General features: G+C 34.6%; 1 protein-coding gene across 1 annotated transcript in view; it reads right to left on the bottom strand.

Annotated features, from left to right (window-relative positions):
* Positions 1-299: 299 nt before the first annotated feature.
* LOC136842780 (dihydroorotate dehydrogenase (quinone), mitochondrial-like) overlaps positions 300-17,905 on the bottom strand; it is a 34,275-nt gene continuing 16,669 nt past the window's right edge. Inside the window, exons 3-8 of the mRNA XM_067110607.1 lie at positions 13,811-14,010; positions 10,339-10,533; positions 5,724-5,907; positions 3,815-3,968; positions 3,356-3,515; positions 300-1,744 (exon numbers count right to left, since the gene is read on the bottom strand). Of these exons, the coding sequence (XP_066966708.1) occupies positions 1,657-1,744; positions 3,356-3,515; positions 3,815-3,968; positions 5,724-5,907; positions 10,339-10,533; positions 13,811-14,010 (981 nt within the window). The 3' untranslated portion in view covers positions 300-1,656. The remainder of the gene's footprint in view (positions 1,745-3,355; positions 3,516-3,814; positions 3,969-5,723; positions 5,908-10,338; positions 10,534-13,810; positions 14,011-17,905) is intronic.

Below are 17,905 nucleotides of genomic sequence, written 5' to 3'. Positions count from 1 at the left end.
TTACTTTTATTATTTAATGTTATTTAATTTACACATTAAAGCTTGAAAACTTATAAATTACATAAAAAATTAAACATAAACACTTTTGCAGGGTTTCTCAGCACTGTACTGTATTCGCAAATGTTCGCGTGTCTGTGAAAAACTCATGTATGATAATTAGTTAGGTTACAATCAAAAGTTCGCTCTTGTGAATTCGCGCAAATCAAATCGCGCAAGTTCGGGGTATTACTGTACATCAGAACATCAAAAAATTTCAACCGACTCCACAGAATATGAATACCCAATAAAATTCCTGCATGTTATCCTTCATCCTTTTTATTACAGGCTGCTGTAGGAGCAAGAGGCCATGCAGGTATAAGGCCAGCTTAATCTACAATGACAACATTAGCCATTTATATACAATTACATTATAACAGTAAATTAGAAATACTGTATGCCAATAATGCTAACAAGTTTAAAAGCAAAACCAGGAACTTGCTGATTTTGCTACCTCTAAATTGAACGTGGTGTAAATTGTGACTAGAGTACTTCAGGCTTTTTTTTACCATTAAAGGATGGGCTTGGTCAACCTTTCTTCACTAGCAATTAATCACCTAATGACAAGCTAATAAAATTCAGTGATAACATTTTACTTCTAAGGCCTCCCATTAAGAATCAGGCTTTAACCTTATAGAAACTGATATAGCATATACAACAAGGTTTCACCTCTATATTGTGTTTTCAAATGATGTGTTAATCATGTGGTTATTTGTAAACTTTGTACTTGGCAATGTCTGTACTACTCTTGAGTAAAAACAACACTATTACTATGCTAGTAATTCATCGCAAGATTCTGTAAGCACTAAGGGCATTATGTCTATCACACTACTTTCTTGAAAAATATCTCAAGGGGGTTGAGCACACAGGATAACTGACGTTAATGCAGACTACATAAATATCTTTGCCTATGCAAATAGTTATTCTGAAATAGTAATATAAAAGTAACAAATCCTACAAAATATTCTTTACATCTCTATGAATGTTTTGTGCAAAATGCACAGAGGTAGAAATTTGTGCTCCAAGTTCGCTTTCCATTTTTTGCTTTATATGCAAGAAGAGTTATCTTTTAGTCATCTATCTTCATTGACCATAACATTTTCCTTCTTTCCCTTCAACTTTCTTATTCCCCCTCTACTGTATTTATCTACAGTATGTTTGCCAAAAATTATCAACAGACTGATTCCAAAGCACCATTACCATCTGTAGATACAATGAGTAACTAATGAAAACTTGATAACTTTCCTTGCTGTCTAAGTAGTTTTTCTTGACCTATTTTAGTCATGCACAGTTTTCTATAGAATTTGTGATTTCAAACATAATTTAGGGCCTGAGTATTTTTTCTCCTAGCTTATAAGTACCATTACACTTGAATTCTGCTAGGAAAATTTCTTTAATTTTACAAAATAAAATGCAGCCATGCCCTACATTTTGGCAACTTACAAAAAACAAAGTGCATATGAAAAAAAATTTACTTCCCAGGAAGTACCATTGCTTAAGAGCCCAATCACTTCCTTTCTGGTCTTTAATAGTAGTTAACATTTTTATTTGATAACTATTGACCATTTATCTTTGTCCTCATTTCTTGGAATCTGATCTCTCCACATCAGCAACAGCAGCCTACGCATCGGAAGTGGGTACTTCTTTGTCTGAATTAATCACCTTATCAGAACCAACAGCTTCCTTAACAGAGCTGAAACCATCCCTCCTGAAAGTAATAAATAAATGCTGAGTAACAAACTATGAATTTCATCAAAATGAAGATACATTATTCAATCAACGTACACTGCTACTGGGGTTAGTAGAGTTGTGAAGACCTTATTACTGGCTCTCCAATTTTTTTAAACACTACTGAAAATTATTTTTTGTATTTGGCAACCATGCATTTTATCCTGATAATTAAAAGACAATTAATACATAAGAATAACAAAAGCAGTATGACAGCTGGTTATCTAAGAGATTACTATAATATATACAACCTAATATACAAAGAGAGAGGACCAGAAAAGTGAGAAAAGAGCCTTACAGTATACAAGGATTCACTATGTGGAAATTACATAACTGTCAGTCTGGTTTCATGTAAGAGATAATAACAACACAAACAGTCTTAACAATGAAGAAACTAAAGAAAAAATACCACACAGAGAGAGGAGATTATACCAAACATTTGTAGAACTAGAAAATGCATTTGACAGGGTAGCAAGAAAATTATACTGGCATTACAAAGGCATAAGGTAAGAAAACAACTAAAAGCTAGTGAAGTTACAATAACATATTACTAGATAGATCTAGGGTGAATACAGTGTCAGGTGTATAAGTAGAATTCGAGTTATATAAACATTGGTGTTCATCAAAGGTCAGCATTGAGCCATTTGCTGTTTATAACAGATTACAAAAACAGGGGGTGCCTTGGAGCTGCTTTATGCAGGTGACTTAGTGTTAACAACAGAATTTCAAGAAGAGGTAGTGGAAATGTTTAAAAGATGGAAGAGTGGAATGGGGACGAGAGGGCTGAAAATCAATATAAGCAAAATAAACCTTGTGGTGACTAGAAAGGAATAAAAGGAAAAAGTACAATCTGGAAAGTGGCCATATGGTTGTTGTAGAAAAGATGTGGGAGTGAATTCTGCACCATGTTCCAAATGTAACAGATGGTGTCACAAGAGGTGCTCAGGATTAAGAATATACACAGCCTTAAAAGAGGCAGCAAATTCTATTACCTTGGAGACATACTGGACTGTGAAACAGGAAATGAAAAACCAATAAGAAACTGAGTACTTGCAGCAAGGATGTAATGGACATATAGCCAAATTAATGATAAATTAAAATATCCAATTGGCAGAGAGAACAAAGATGTGCAATAGACAAAAACAAAGCCTGACTGGGCAAATGGAGATTTCGAACAGGTGTGACCACAGAATGTGAAGACTCATGGCCAGAATACTGTACTACAAATAAGGAACTGGTATAGACTGGTGTTCTGCAACTAGAAAATAAGACTGAAATCTCAATGTTGGGATGGTTTGTATACATACTGAGAAAAGATGAGTGACACTTAGCCATCAAAACAGTAAATATAGAAGTAGCAAGACAAAGACCTCTTGGGAGGCACATAAAGTCACAAAAAACTGGGACAGATGAAAACCTAGACAGAAGACAGTGGAGAGAATTTCACGGCTAACCTCACATAGGAAGAAGCCAACATACAAACATTTATGATGATCATGATGCTAGTCAACCAAAATCTACACACTTTTATACATGTTGACTAATTTCAATTACACGAAACAAAAACACTGAATATACTAAAGTTTCTTACCTCAATAATTCATCCAATTCATCAGTAATTTTCTTAACAAGAGGTGGACCATGATAAATTAAACCAGAGTAAAGCTGTACTAGACTGGCACCTGCACGGATTTTTTCGTATGCATCTTCACCACTGGATATGCCTCCCACACCAATGATAGGAAGACAGCCTACAATTGAGTGGAAGCAGGAGATTACAGTTTTTGAACAAAATAAGAATACCATGCTAATACAAGAATACACATAATGTAAAGGTGCTGGTTGTCAACTGGGCATTACTAGTTAGTTATAAATGATTTGTTTAACCAGACCTCTGAACTCTTTTAGGGTTAAAAAGTCTAGCATCAAATTAATGTGATTCAAGTGCTTCATACATATCAAAGCTGACATTAATGTAATAATATTCCATATTGTCAAACAATTTTTTTCCTGTGATATAAGACAAATAACTAACATGAGAAAAACTTACCACCAGTAAGATGATAAATATCCCTAATGGTACTGGTAGCAAGAGACTTCAGAGGCTCCCCGCTTAACCCACCAGCCTCTTTCTTTTCCTCACACTGCAAGGTTGATGGGCGAGTTACAGTGGTGTTGCTGATTATTAGACCACTTATATGTTGCTGAAATTGAAATGAAAAATTTGTGTAAACTTTAAACGTACAATTAAAAACTAAACTTTCACTCCTTACAATGATTAACCATGATGAAATTAACAATCTTACAGAAAATGTTAAATATAAAAAATTTCCAGTGAAATGATGCAAACTATTTTGTTACACAGAAGCTATAACTCAATTTATAAACCACTTGAATTCTTAATTACTATTGTCAGCACTACGTATTCACAATAGGTAATGTTCCTTATGGAACAAGACAGTTTTACTTTTCCTTGGCATAATATGCAACCAATAGGCCATTGTAAAAACAATTTTGCTCATGTTCTTTACGTTCAGGTAGGAAAAATACTGAAAAGTACTCTTTGCCTTGCAATATATTTCTTGTTGGCAGGGATGACATGGTTCACAAGCCATTCCTCAGAAATAACAGTCATCACCTAGCCTCACATATTAATCATCTAAATAACAGTGAGGATATACATAACTAGCCCTTTCAAAACACAAAGCCTCCGTGCATACCCTGAAAAGGGCTAAAGCCTAAAGTTACTGCTTGCACTACCAACTAACAACAGTGTCAGACAATCTTTTCTACCTTGAATCTGGGCATAGATTTTCTCTTTAAAATAAAAAAAGGCCCAGTTTCATACATAATAAATATTTGCTCTGGCAGATATCCTCCCTCTTCAACTATTTCTGCTGAGTGTTAAGGAAATTTTGCTGCCGTGTCAGCAGCAGCACTCACTGATCACCTACAACACTGACATGTCCAAATGAATAACTTTTTTTATTTTTTTACATGTTGGAACCATCCATGGCTAACAGTAAAGCTTTCCTGCTCTATTCCAGCCTCTCTTGTTGTCACTATGCAGCAACCAAGCCTTCTCTTAAATCAACAATAGGCTTGATAGTGTGTTCTTTAGTAATAAATCCTCCATCCAGGGTATGAGAAGCTTCTCATTTCTGTGACTAGGCCTTGTCTTTTCCTAGAAATTATGGTAGACTTAAGCTCTGCTGAGCCTTCTGAAGTTTCCTGGTTAAATTAGCCATCCTGGATTAGTTAGCCATCCTTTACAGTACAGTAGTGTTTATTGTCGTTAACGCTTTGGGTCAACACCTATATTGACTGGCTCCATTTGCTAGACATTAGCAGAATAGTAGTAAACCAGACACCAAAACAAAGGACTGATAGCAGCAGCAATGGTTCTTTTACCACACACTTGTTTCTACATATCTTTCATTCACACTAAGTCAAAAGCCACTGATGTTAATGCTAAACCCTCTAAGAGCAAACAAAAGAATTATTGTCAGTTATAATGCCTTACCTTTGTAATGACTCCCTCAATTTTCCTTTTCCTAAGAAACTTTCAACTTTAGGCAGATTTTAATTTGCTTTGGGGGGATATTTTCTGAAGCCTTACATACACTGAGTTGATAAATTACTATACGTGTTTCATAAAATATACAAGGTAATTGGCAACCTATCTATACAAATAACTTCGTATTAAAATTTTATTCAAAGGCTCTTTCAACCAAAAAGAGATTGTTAACCTAGAAAAACTGCAGAAAAGTAAATGGCTCAATATCACAATAGTATAACCTTACTTCAAACAATGCTGGTCAAAGTAGTTTAACCAGACCACTGAATTAATTCTGTTAGCTATATCTAAATCATCTATCATAAAATGTACTTAGGGAATCAAACTAGAAAAGGACCATTCACAGCTTTAAAATAAAAACTGGAGAACATATGCTACTAACCTTTTTACTAAGAATGACATTTGCTATATCATGTTTATCTTCCTCTGTTAGGTCGGGAGCAATTTTGATCAAAATGGGAGGTCTGTGTCCCTCTGGGAGACTATCTTTTGCCTCCAAAACAGCATTAAGGAGCTTCTCAAGTTGTTCTCGGTGCTGTAAAGCTCTCAGGCCTGGTGTATTTGGACTGAAAAATTAAAAAGGCTTAAAACATAGTTCCCTTTACTTGACAATTCTAGCAGGTTTCTAATATTGTCTACTTCCCAATGTGCTCCAAAGCATCAGCTACACGTGAGAAAGAATAGTTTGAATAACAAGAAGGAAAAAAGCATAACAGAATGACAAAGGTATCTGGGCCATGAATTTTTACAACCAACTGAAGAATCTAGGGTTAAAATAATGTTTAAAATACATGTACAATGTTAAATGTACAAGTAAAATACAAAGTAAATAACATTATATATTTGAAAAAAACAAATCACAATCACAAAACAGAATTATATGGAGAAGAAGAATACCAAAGACAGAGTAATATGACAGCTTATATATTGTATTACACACTTAACAATAAAGCATATCATGTTAAACACGGACACAAGAAAGGGTTAAAATTGACAAAAATACAATGAATACAATACATGACGACCATGTAGGGGCTTGATGCCTTCATAGGGCTCACCTTCACCTGTTCCATTCAATCACAACAGCTGCGTCAGCATGTAAATCAACAGGTGGTGAAGGTGAAAGAAGCCCTAAAATAAGAGACAATGATAGATACAAGTATGGGTAAAAAGATGTGTAGAGTTACCCTTCCACCATCATATCTACTTACATGGCCCAAGAGCTTATCAGATGATTTCAACATCGTAATCTCTAAAGGGGAATATATAATTATTTGAGAAGACCAAAACACAAAAATAAAATACATTCAGATGCTTTACGCTGTCACAAATTCTGTCATAGACACTTCATACAAACTTATTAAGTATCTAAATGTAATGATTACATCCTTTAATAATTTATTTCAATATTTAAAAAAAACTCCAATGCACACTGTAACCATGATCAGCATATCTCGCAATCGTGAATGACCTTGTCTTGTAGGTGGAGGTGGTTCACTTTAGGAACATCTGGAAAATAAGTCCCTCAAAGGAAATCATTCCATGGAAAAGGCAACAAACTCTGAGGGTATGACAAGTGAGATAGGGAAAATCATCTATGTCCTGACTGATACTGGACAACTGGAGCAGTTCTGTCAAACATGGACATATACGTATACATACTCGTACAGGTATTACATGGCCAACTAGGCTATCCACCACTTTATACACTTTCACTGTGGCATGACACAACAAAGATAAGGAAGTGACAAAATATAGTACAAAATGTACATGTGTAACTTGACTTGTACACTCTTGAACTGTACTCATCTATTTTCACCAACATACTTTTACTGTAATAATTCTGAAATTGATGCTTAAATTGGTGTAGCTTCTCCCAATCTGATAACTCATAAAAGGCCAGAGAAATTAAACAAGCCTGATAATGAAAAACTAATGCCAATGTGTTTTATCCAAAATTACTGCACTAGGAATAATTGCCTACAGCATTTTAGAAAGTTATTCTGTCCCAGTCTCCATTAAAAGCTGATTCCAACAGCAATCACTAAGGACAACCATTTCAAAGTAACGCTGACAACTGTAGATTAAAAGGTTGAATAAAAAAATAAAATACAATTATAAAGAAAATGTGCAATGCAAAAAGTAGGCACACTTGATGCAGAGAAATGAAAATTATTATGTAAGAAAATATACTGGTGGTTGTTGAGCACTGAACCTTACTATGTCATTAACATTGAAACAAAACTGAGGTAAAAATACTGAAATACATTAACAATTGTAATATAAATCCTAATACACAAAACCTTAAATCAGCAGTGAACACAAGTTTCATAAAATCAGCATTCTCCTGGAAATCCTCTAAAAAGCAACAGAGGTCTCCATCTGGGAACTAAAAGAATTCTCAGTAATATTCCTTACTTGCACAATGGAAAGAGAGGATGATAAAACAAGGACTACATGCTTAAGTGGTTTGAAAACTACATACTTAAAGAACTGAAGCACTATTAACAGGAAGACAGGCACACAGCAAGGCTCTTGCCTGCTGAAGACCTGAGGACCCATAAGGCCCAGCAGCGACAGAGCTGCCTTAAAGCAAACAATCTTTTCTGGGTTTTCCGACCTGTGTCACCCGGTGAAATAACCTTTCAGCACTTATTTCTAAGTAACGCTATTGCTAAAAGTGGAATAAAGCAAACAATCTTTATTCTGACAAAGACATGCAGCGTCTGGGATTTTGTTTACTATGAATCCAGGCTAAATTATTATGCCAGTGTAAAGCTAAGGTTAATTTACTATGAGACTCTCACCGTGTTTAAAAAAAGTCATAGTCATAAATACAGGACGCAGGTTTATATATGGTGCGGAAGAAAAGTTGGGAGAGGAATGAGCTATTACATAGCTTTGACTTTCTTATTATATGACATTTATCAAATGTTATTATGACTGATATGAATAAGACACTTATGCAAGAAAAACTATACGAAATTTAGAAATCAATACGAAATCAAAGATTTACCAGTAAAGCTAATATCCAACTGACATGCAAGCTACTGTACATGTGACAGACACCAATATGAGCCCAGGTCAAGGAATCAAAAAACCACGTGTACATCTTAATAGTCACTATAGTAGCTATGTTGGTGACATCTTTCATGTAAAAACAGTACATGTAAATTGGTACTTTCAGAGAAGAGCTTTCACAATCTGATCATCTTCGTCATTAATGTTTTTACAGAAGATTTTTCTTTAACTGTTTGACATAAAATTTGTTGTCTCCACTCTTATTTGTCTCGTGCATGTTTTGCCTGTATTTCTACCAAGTCTTCACCTAAATCGTTTCTTCATGTTTTTCTGAGCATTCTTACTGGTCTTCATCCTACAACTTCCATGTCTACAAGTTACATGATTCACTACTTCTCTTTCTTGCCCATCTTATGCTCAAACAACCTTAATCACTGAGATCAGATTGAACTTTCCAGCCTCTAAACACCACATCCCAAAGCAACTTCCTCAACAGTAAAAACTTTCCAATACATGTCATCCATGAATATTTGCACTATGAAATCAAACTCAAAAATCTCAATTTTCTCAATTCTGCACTGCTCTCTGCCTTTAGCTATCACCCCATTCCCTGTGGCCTCTTCCCATCTTGCTATCTCTGTGGCCTCTTCCTATCTTGCTATCTACCTTCATTAACTGTCTTTGCAATACTTTCTTCACTTACCATTTAAGAAGAAATCTTTTGAGCAAGCCTTCTAAGTCTAGAATTATGACTCAGTGGTCTTGCGAAAGTAATTTACATTAACAAAAATCTGTATCATATCATTAAATCCCAAATTAATTGATAGCCTAAATACTATACTGTACACTGATATGCCACGAGTCACAGTTTAGCTTGAAAAACTCATAGGTAACTCCAGCTATTCTGGAAAATTTAAAAAACCCAGTATATTGTTTTCTGGAAAATTCAAAAATCCCTGTATATTTTTATTAATCTGGAAATTTTAAAAATCCAGTGCATTTTTTTAAGGTTTCAGAGTGATTATGGAAGTTTCTTCTGTGAAAATGTTCCAAAAATTAAGAAAATTCCTTCTTTTTCAAAGAAAATACAAAAGAAACAGCCTGAACTTCTTTATAAAATTTATCAACAAGTACAGTGTACATGTTAGCTATATACACAATGACACTACCACATATACGGCTTTATCATTAAGCATTACCAGGCACAGCGTGTACACAAATTTATTCTGTCCAACATGCCTCTCCTCTCTCCACTAATATCACAGCCCTCGCTGACCATGCACCATCAGACAAACATACCCATGTATATGCAAACATTGTATCTGGTAACCTCTATGGGTCAAACACGATAAATTTGTTTACATGTTTATTGGTTATAGTTTAAAAAAACCACCAAGTCCCATTTCAAGACTCTTCAGGCTCTCCCAAAAGATTTGTTCTTGAATGAAAAGTGAAAATTCGACCAAGGTAAAACTGAAGAAGTGGAGTATAACATGAGAAGAGACCAAATACAGGTATTTGCTACACAGAATTTTCATTACTGTCTACAGTATGATGTACTGAAAGCAGTAACCCCATACTGGGTAAATATGCTAAAATACTTGGATGTAAACGGTACAGTACTGGACATTCAGGCTATGGCAGTTTGGACTTACAATTCTCCATTCAAACACATTTTCATAATTCTCCTTTCAAACAGATTTTCAAGACCTATCATAACCGTCTGCAGTCAGGAAATTGTGACAATCAACAATTTCTTAGAACACCTAACCGTTAAAAATATCAAAGAATGGCGGTAAGATGTTTGTTAGCTCAATGGGCACAACTGCTCCCCAATAATTTTACAAGTATTATGTCATAAAACAAGGTTCTCTCAGTCACAATTAGTAAGTTTACAATTAGTAAGTTTCACACACAAAAAAAAGAAGAAACAACTGACATTCGTAGGGATGTAAAACTGACGGTGAGCAACCTACCTTGAAATATTTACAACAAGATAATCTGCAATGGGGCCAAATTTCTTAACTCCTAAACAATAATCTTCAAGTGGGTCATCAGATGTTTTGTTTTTCCCAAGATTAATTCCAAGTACTCCTTGTCTCTTTCCTGGAGGTGGGAGCTGAGATAACCTTTCATACACTGCATTATGCCCATCACTGTTAAAACCATACCTGTGGAAAGTCAAAAGTAATGATTCTATTATCTTACCTCATATCAATGCCAACCATTTCATAACAAAATTTCATATTTCCCACATGCCATTAAGGTCACAAAAATTCTTTTAATATTTTTTATAAACTGGCTATTTTATTAACCAAAAAATGTTACTTTGCCCTTATTAGAAAAGATCAACTTTGTAGGGTATCTTATAACACATTTCCACATACAATGTTTCAGTTACCTGTCAAAAATAAAAATATTTATATTTCATTAAACAAACAATTACTTCATTCAAAATTCAAATCAACGTCTGGCACCATGGCCGACTCCTCTTATTATGTAGCTTTTCTTTCTTTCTTTAAATTTCAGCTGAAAACCCTTAGCCTTATGTGAAGAGTCAACAGACAACAAATCCAAGAGGCCTCCAAAGGGAAATCAGCCTACAGAGAGAGAGACAAGTTATAGGAAAAGGTGATAAATAAATAAATATGATGGAACAGAAAATGAGACTGATACATTGGAATTCAGAAGACATCAGCAGAAGGCAGGAATGAATTTGCTCCTCACTTAAACATTTGGAGGTCAAAAGATTCTACAATTACACTAAGCAAACTATTACACACTTTAGTTGTAACAAAAATAAAACTACAAGCAAACAGTGGTATTGAGCCTGATACTAGATAATGACACACTGTTTGCAGAAGCAACCTGCCTGATGCTGCAAGTAAAATTAGCTAGGTCAGGTAAAGAAGAGGGCAGAGGATGTTTGTTGTAGTAGTACACTTCATGCAACAAACATAATGAACTCACTTTACATCTATGCCACAAATTAACATTAAGAGATGGTAAAATAACACTTGACTGATGACATAACTCTACCCAAGAGTCTGAAAGGAAAAGTCAGCACCCTAAGACCACACTGGAAAACAGTACTCCAAACAAGGATGAAAAAAAAAAATCAAAACACTTAGATATAACAGCTTCATCTCAAACATTCAAAACACTCCCGCAAGATACCACCTTTAGAGAAACAGAGGAAGCATTATTACATATATGCTTCTAACAAATCAGTTTCTTACCAAAAGTTACACTTAAAATCTTAAGAGAGTTACTGATATTTAAAACAACGCCATTTAAATGTAAATCAGGCTGCAAAGGCAAAAGAGTTCTGGATTGACTAACTATCATACTTTGAGTTTTAGAAGGGTTAAGCTTCATGCCCCACAGCCTACTTCACTCATGAATACATGCCAAATGTCTATTCAGTGATTCTGCAACCACAAACCTATGGCATGAAGAACAACATTTAGAAGAGTGGTATTATTGGCATATGCAATCTATTCTCCTGGTATAGTTAATAAATAACAATGGCCCAAGAACATTACCTTGAAGAACACCTGAAATGACATACACCCTGACATCACTCGACTAGCCCTTCCATTCTAGGCAAGAACTTCTCAGTAGCAACTATTATCATACAAGAAATATAGTACTTTTGAAGTTCCCACAGAAATCATGAAAATACTTGGGGCATGAGTAAGCATAAGAGGTTTGTCAACTGTGGGACACAAATAACTTTATACGTACTATACAGTATTTTCAAGTACAGTACTACAAAATTGGCCAAATAATCATAGATATTCACACCAATTAAAATATAATACCATCCATGACCATGCTCAAGAATATGAGAAAGCCATGTACTTCTCAAATTTCCTTGAAAAAAGAAAGGGGACTTTCACATCTGCCACTTACAGCATTTATGCCCAAAGTCATATAAATAAACAAGCATTTTAACCACCAAGTTTAAAAATACTGGCTGAACTGATAAAAATACTAGCTGAATTGATAAAACAAGCACTTGCATTTACAGAGTTACACATCAAAATAGTAACTAATTATACCTACTTTGCTAAAATCACAAAACTCTAACTCTGTAGTAAATTTTGAGATTACTAACACATATTTTAACTGATTGTTGTTCATCGACACAGATTTCATAATTTTAATTATATCTTTGTGCTTGGTCAGGGTCAACAAGAGGTTCTGAACTACACTCCACTTTGATCTCAGCAAAGAGGCCAAGAAGCAATGTTGTGAAATAAAAGTGGCAACTGAGCAGTGGTTAATACTTCCTGCACAAGGAATAACCCTATCTCACATATTTAAAGCTCTGGCTTTTAAATTTTTCTGCAGATATTATTATCAACAGATAGTTACTCTCACCACAGTTAAATTCTTAACTCTCACAGGACAGACTAGAGGAATTTGTCTATAATAAATAAAATATATTAAAACTGTAAACTGCAACTACTGATAAATTTTCAGTCTACTAACAAAACATGTCTAACAATTGGAGGGATTGACAAGTATCAGGAGGAGAAGGTGGTTTGTAGTTATATAACAAAAACTGCCTAAACTGTTTTCATATAAATCATAAATTAACTTATTTTACTCACACAGAACATAACTAGAAAAGGAGGTAACTGCCTCCTGAGCTCTCCACTTGCCATTTGAATCAAACTCAGAATTACCCTACAATACCACTAGACATCCTGGAACAGTTAAGATCACAATCCCTTCTGAATCTCCTGCATAACATGTAGCTGCTTGAAAATATCTGGAAGTTTATTAGAATTATAGTATCCTATAACAGTACTGTATCATGTACTGGTAAAATACTGTCACATATTGAATTTGAATTTACTGTAACACTATATCGTGAGTGGTTGCATGCTGAATACATAGGCATCAATGTGCTCAAGGTTAAGAGAGAACAAAGTGGAAAAGATGAGGTCTGCCTACTCAGAACTTCTTGCCCTATTAGGAATACATTCATTTATCTTTGAGTCACATACCTACAACCATACTCAACAAATGATGAATGACACTTTCTGTAATCAGCATTTATAACTCAAGTAACAGACATATTATGCACTATCTATAAAGTAAAGGTACATAAAATTCTTTAATGTCAAGGCCAGTGACATTTGTGAGAACCTAGCATGATTTAAGACATGGGCTTGCAATCTGTTGTCAGCAGGTTCTTGTTCTTTTGAAGTGTAGTAAGGGTGCCCTTATTGCACAAAGGGGTCTACTTTCTCAAGCAGTCCCCCAATCCATGAATAGTTAGAAAGCTTGGAATACAGAGTAAGTCTGTCCATCTTGATTGAAAATTAAGGAATGAAGTGTCTAAGTAAAAGTGAGAGGGTTAGCAATTTGTATCAAAAAAGAAAAAAACATAACATTTTGATACCAGATTATAGTTACAATTGTCAAACAGCAGACCTGTTTATGATTCCTTTGTCCTCAGGCAGACGAAAGACTCGTGGCTTAGGGTTTCCTGGCTGAGGGAGAGGAGTAATGGATCCTACTTCCACAAAGCTAAACCCCATCTTAAAAAGACCTTCAACAGCCTCACCATTTTTGTCAAAGCCAGCTGCAAGGCCTATAGGAGTTTTAAACTGCATATCAAAAACTTGCGATTCCTAAAAATACAAAATTTGAAGTAATTTCTTGGTTCTGTACAAAAACAAATGTATGTTTAACCACAAAGTCATTACTTATAATTTAGCCCAATTTAATGCCAATCAAATGTACCAAATGACATAGGAATTAAAACAAATGATGAAAAATTATGAGGATGTAAACTAATCCTGGGAAAGGTTGATGAACATCTAGGGAGTCTTATGAGAAAAGAACAGGTTTAGAGACATGAAAGTGAGCAAGCTGGCAGTGAGAAATCTCAAGATCCATTGGTGCACATGCAAATATACCTGTGAACCATCTTTTAACTACTACTTCTTTTATGGAAAGAAATATGAAACTGGGTTACATTATAAATACAGGGTAAGAAAATTAATTCTGTTTTTTAAAAAACATAGTTTAACAATGCTATACTGCTGGTATACCATGTGTCTGCCAAGAGCCGACTCATTCAGTCGACAAAAGAAAGCTAGCCCTCTCTGGTCAGCATCACACCAATAGGGGAGGCCCCTTACTGAGTACCACCAATTTGCCATTCACAGCTTCAGTGACCTGAAGCATATGAAGTCAGAAATAATTAAGAGAACTGGGGAGGGGATATTCAAAGTAAAATGAGAGGTTTGAATTTATCGGACATGTATATATATAAATATCTCACTTTGCTTATGCTGAATAATTACTTGAGTGTAAATGCCACAGCTTTTCAGCATTCTTACCATACTGGAGATCAATAATGTTGGTAGGAAGTGCCTGTAACAGTTATCAACAGGCATCCCCAATGCCAAAGGATTTCCCCATCCCAGCCTCTCAACATTTGAAAGCACTAAAAGGAGATATTTACAGAGGTCCCAAAGCCTCTGTTCTGAAGCATGAGGTTGCAACCAATTCCTCAAGGATACAGGTTTAATTTTTTTCCTGCAACAATATCTTTATCCTCTCCTTCACAACTGTCCATTCATTCAAACCCACCACCTTTCCTTAACACTTGCAATTAACACCACAAGTTCCCTACTCCTCCCCACTCTAATATGGTGGCACCTCAACTTAACAGACAGTTTGGAGGTCTGTCCCATAGATATAGGGAGAGAGATTGGACAGCGTATGCTAGCCAGGCAGTCTGTAACGTGCACTACCTGGCGCCATCGTTATGTGTTGATTCTTATGTAAACAATGATGCAACTCATGCAATCTAATGGGAAACCCTGTACTCATTAAAATGTGTTTTTTGGCTGTCCTTCAAGACTGTCAAATGATTTATGCACCATTTACTAAATACAATATGCACTTTACACAGAAATTAAAATATTTAACTTTGCTAATATATTTTTTCTACAGTTAAGCCATAAAGTTTTGCAGATATAGTGATGTTACAACATTATGATCATGCTGCATTGATGCCCAATTTTCTCAGCAGTCTTTTAAGACTGGTAAATGATCTTTGCAGCATTTACCAAGGACAATGTGTACTACATGTAGAAGTAAAAATATTAATTCTATCTGTTGTAGTTTTTATACACTTGAGCAATAAAGCCGACCAATTTTCCGACGTTTATGCCTTTCTTTCCACCATAAATTTACAGTTTTACTCTCTAGAGGAAAAACTAATTATTATCATTCTTTATTCACGGGTCAAACTGACAGGTGGTAAAATTTGACAACAGTATGCTAAAATAATTATCATCTCCAATGCTGTCATTCCATATAAAACCATAGGCATAATCATATTATTAATAACCTGATACCTAACAGCCAATATTCAATAGTCTGTACAATCATTTCATAGGATTTTAAAATTTGTATCTGATACTATGAATACGGATACAATCCCCATAGCATAGAGTGTAGAGTAATTCCATATAGAAGTATTGTACTGCACTTTATAGTCTATCCTAATTATCATTTTGTAAGTATCATTCAGTTTAAAATACTGAATTACTTATCATTCGAATTTAGAGATAAATCTGCAAACTCAATTGCTTATAAGTATGTATGTGTCCATAACTGTTCGTACTTGTGCTTCCAAGATACATGTGTGTATATAAAATACTGTATGCAAATCCCACACAATATAAAAACATGAACATTGTTTCTTTTTAACAATAACCCCAAATTCCTTATAAAAAAGAAGTGTGTGAGTGTGCAAGTGACTAGTTCATCTTAACATGATGCTTACATGTGCGTATACCCTATACACACACACACACATACTGAAAAATGTTTAACACTACAAAACTCTATTGTGTTAAGAACAGCAAAGTGCTGAACTGCATTAAATACCTTAAGCCAATAAAAATAATGAGAGAGAGAGAGAGAGAGAGAGAGAGAGAGAGAGAGAGAGAGAGAGAGAGAGAGAGAGAGAGAGAGAGAGAGAGAGAGAGAGAGAGAGAGAGATTGATTGATTGATTTTGCAGCACTGTAATTGTGAGTGCAAGCAAATACATTTTATTTAACCAATCATCTCCGCATTTCTACACACATGGCTGTGAGAAGAGCAGAGAGTGACAATCTCACTTAAAATAAAAACTTTTTACATGTACATTTAACAATATACGATAAGTACACAATTATGCCATCATACTGTACATTTTATTAACCCTTAAACGCCGAGCCTCTATTTACAAAAATGTCTCCCGTATGCCGGCAGCGTTCGGTGAGTTAGCGCCGAAGCGGAAAAAATTTTTTTTTCAAAAAATCACAGCACGCTTAGTTTTTAAGATTAAGAGTTCATTTTTGGCTCATTTTTTTTGTCATTGCCTGAAGTTTAGTATGCAACCATCAGAAATGGAAAAAATATCATTATCATATATAAATATTGAAATATATGAGTGCAAAAAAAATTTTTCATATATAATTTTATACAAATCGCGCTGTGAGCAAAACGGTTAAAGCTAACGGGTTATTTTCTTTTTCTTTGTATTGTACACTAAATTGCAATGATTTTGGTATATAACAAATTGTAAAACGATCAAAGCAACACAGAGAAAATATTATCACAAAATGATGCATGAATTCGTAACACGTGGACATAAAAAAATGTTTTTTTTCAAAAATTCACCATAAATTGAAATATTGTGCTAGAGACTTCCCGTTTGTTGAAAAATGAAGCTAATTGATTGATTATTACTAGACTGTAAGTGTTTTAGCTTACAATTGCAGTTTTCGACCATTTTGGTCGAGTTAAAGTTGACCGAAAGTCGAATTTTTTCTATTTATCGTGATTTATATGAAAATATTTCAAAACTGATGAAAGCTACAACCATGAGTTATTTTCTGTTGTATTGTACATGAAATTGCGCACATTTTCATATATAAAACTTTATGTAACGACTAATATAAAACTGTGCAAATATTACAACAACGTGACGAAAGAATTTCTGAGATGTTCGGCCGAGTTACCACGCAGACGTACGGAAAATGTTTTTTTCAAAAATTCACCATAAATCGAAATATTGTGCTAGAGACTTCCAATTTATTGCAAAATGAAGGTAAACGATTGAATATTAATAGAATGTAAGAGTTTTAGCTTACAATTGCGTTTTTTGACCATTTCGGTCGAGTTAAAGTTGACTGAACGTTGAAATTTTGGCAGTTATCGTGTTTTATGTGAAAATATTTCAAAACTGATAAAAGCTATAACCATGAGCTATTTTCAGTTGTATTCTACATGAAATTGCACATATTTTCATATATAAAAGTTTATGTAACGACTAATGTAAAACGATGCAAACATTATGACAACGTGACGAAAGAATTTCCGAGATGTTCGGCCGAGTTACCGCACGCAGACGTAAGGAAAAAGCTTTTTTTTTTCAGAAATTCACCATAAATTGAAATATTGTGCTAGAGACTTCCAGTTTGTTGCAAAATGAAGGTACATGATTGAATATCACTAGAATG

The sequence above is a fragment of the Macrobrachium rosenbergii genome, chromosome 10 (genome assembly GCF_040412425.1).
Source record: "Macrobrachium rosenbergii isolate ZJJX-2024 chromosome 10, ASM4041242v1, whole genome shotgun sequence".
NCBI lineage: Eukaryota > Metazoa > Arthropoda > Malacostraca > Decapoda > Palaemonidae > Macrobrachium > Macrobrachium rosenbergii.
Note: the sequence above shows the minus strand (reverse complement) of the source record. Positions and strands in the feature narration are given on the sequence as shown.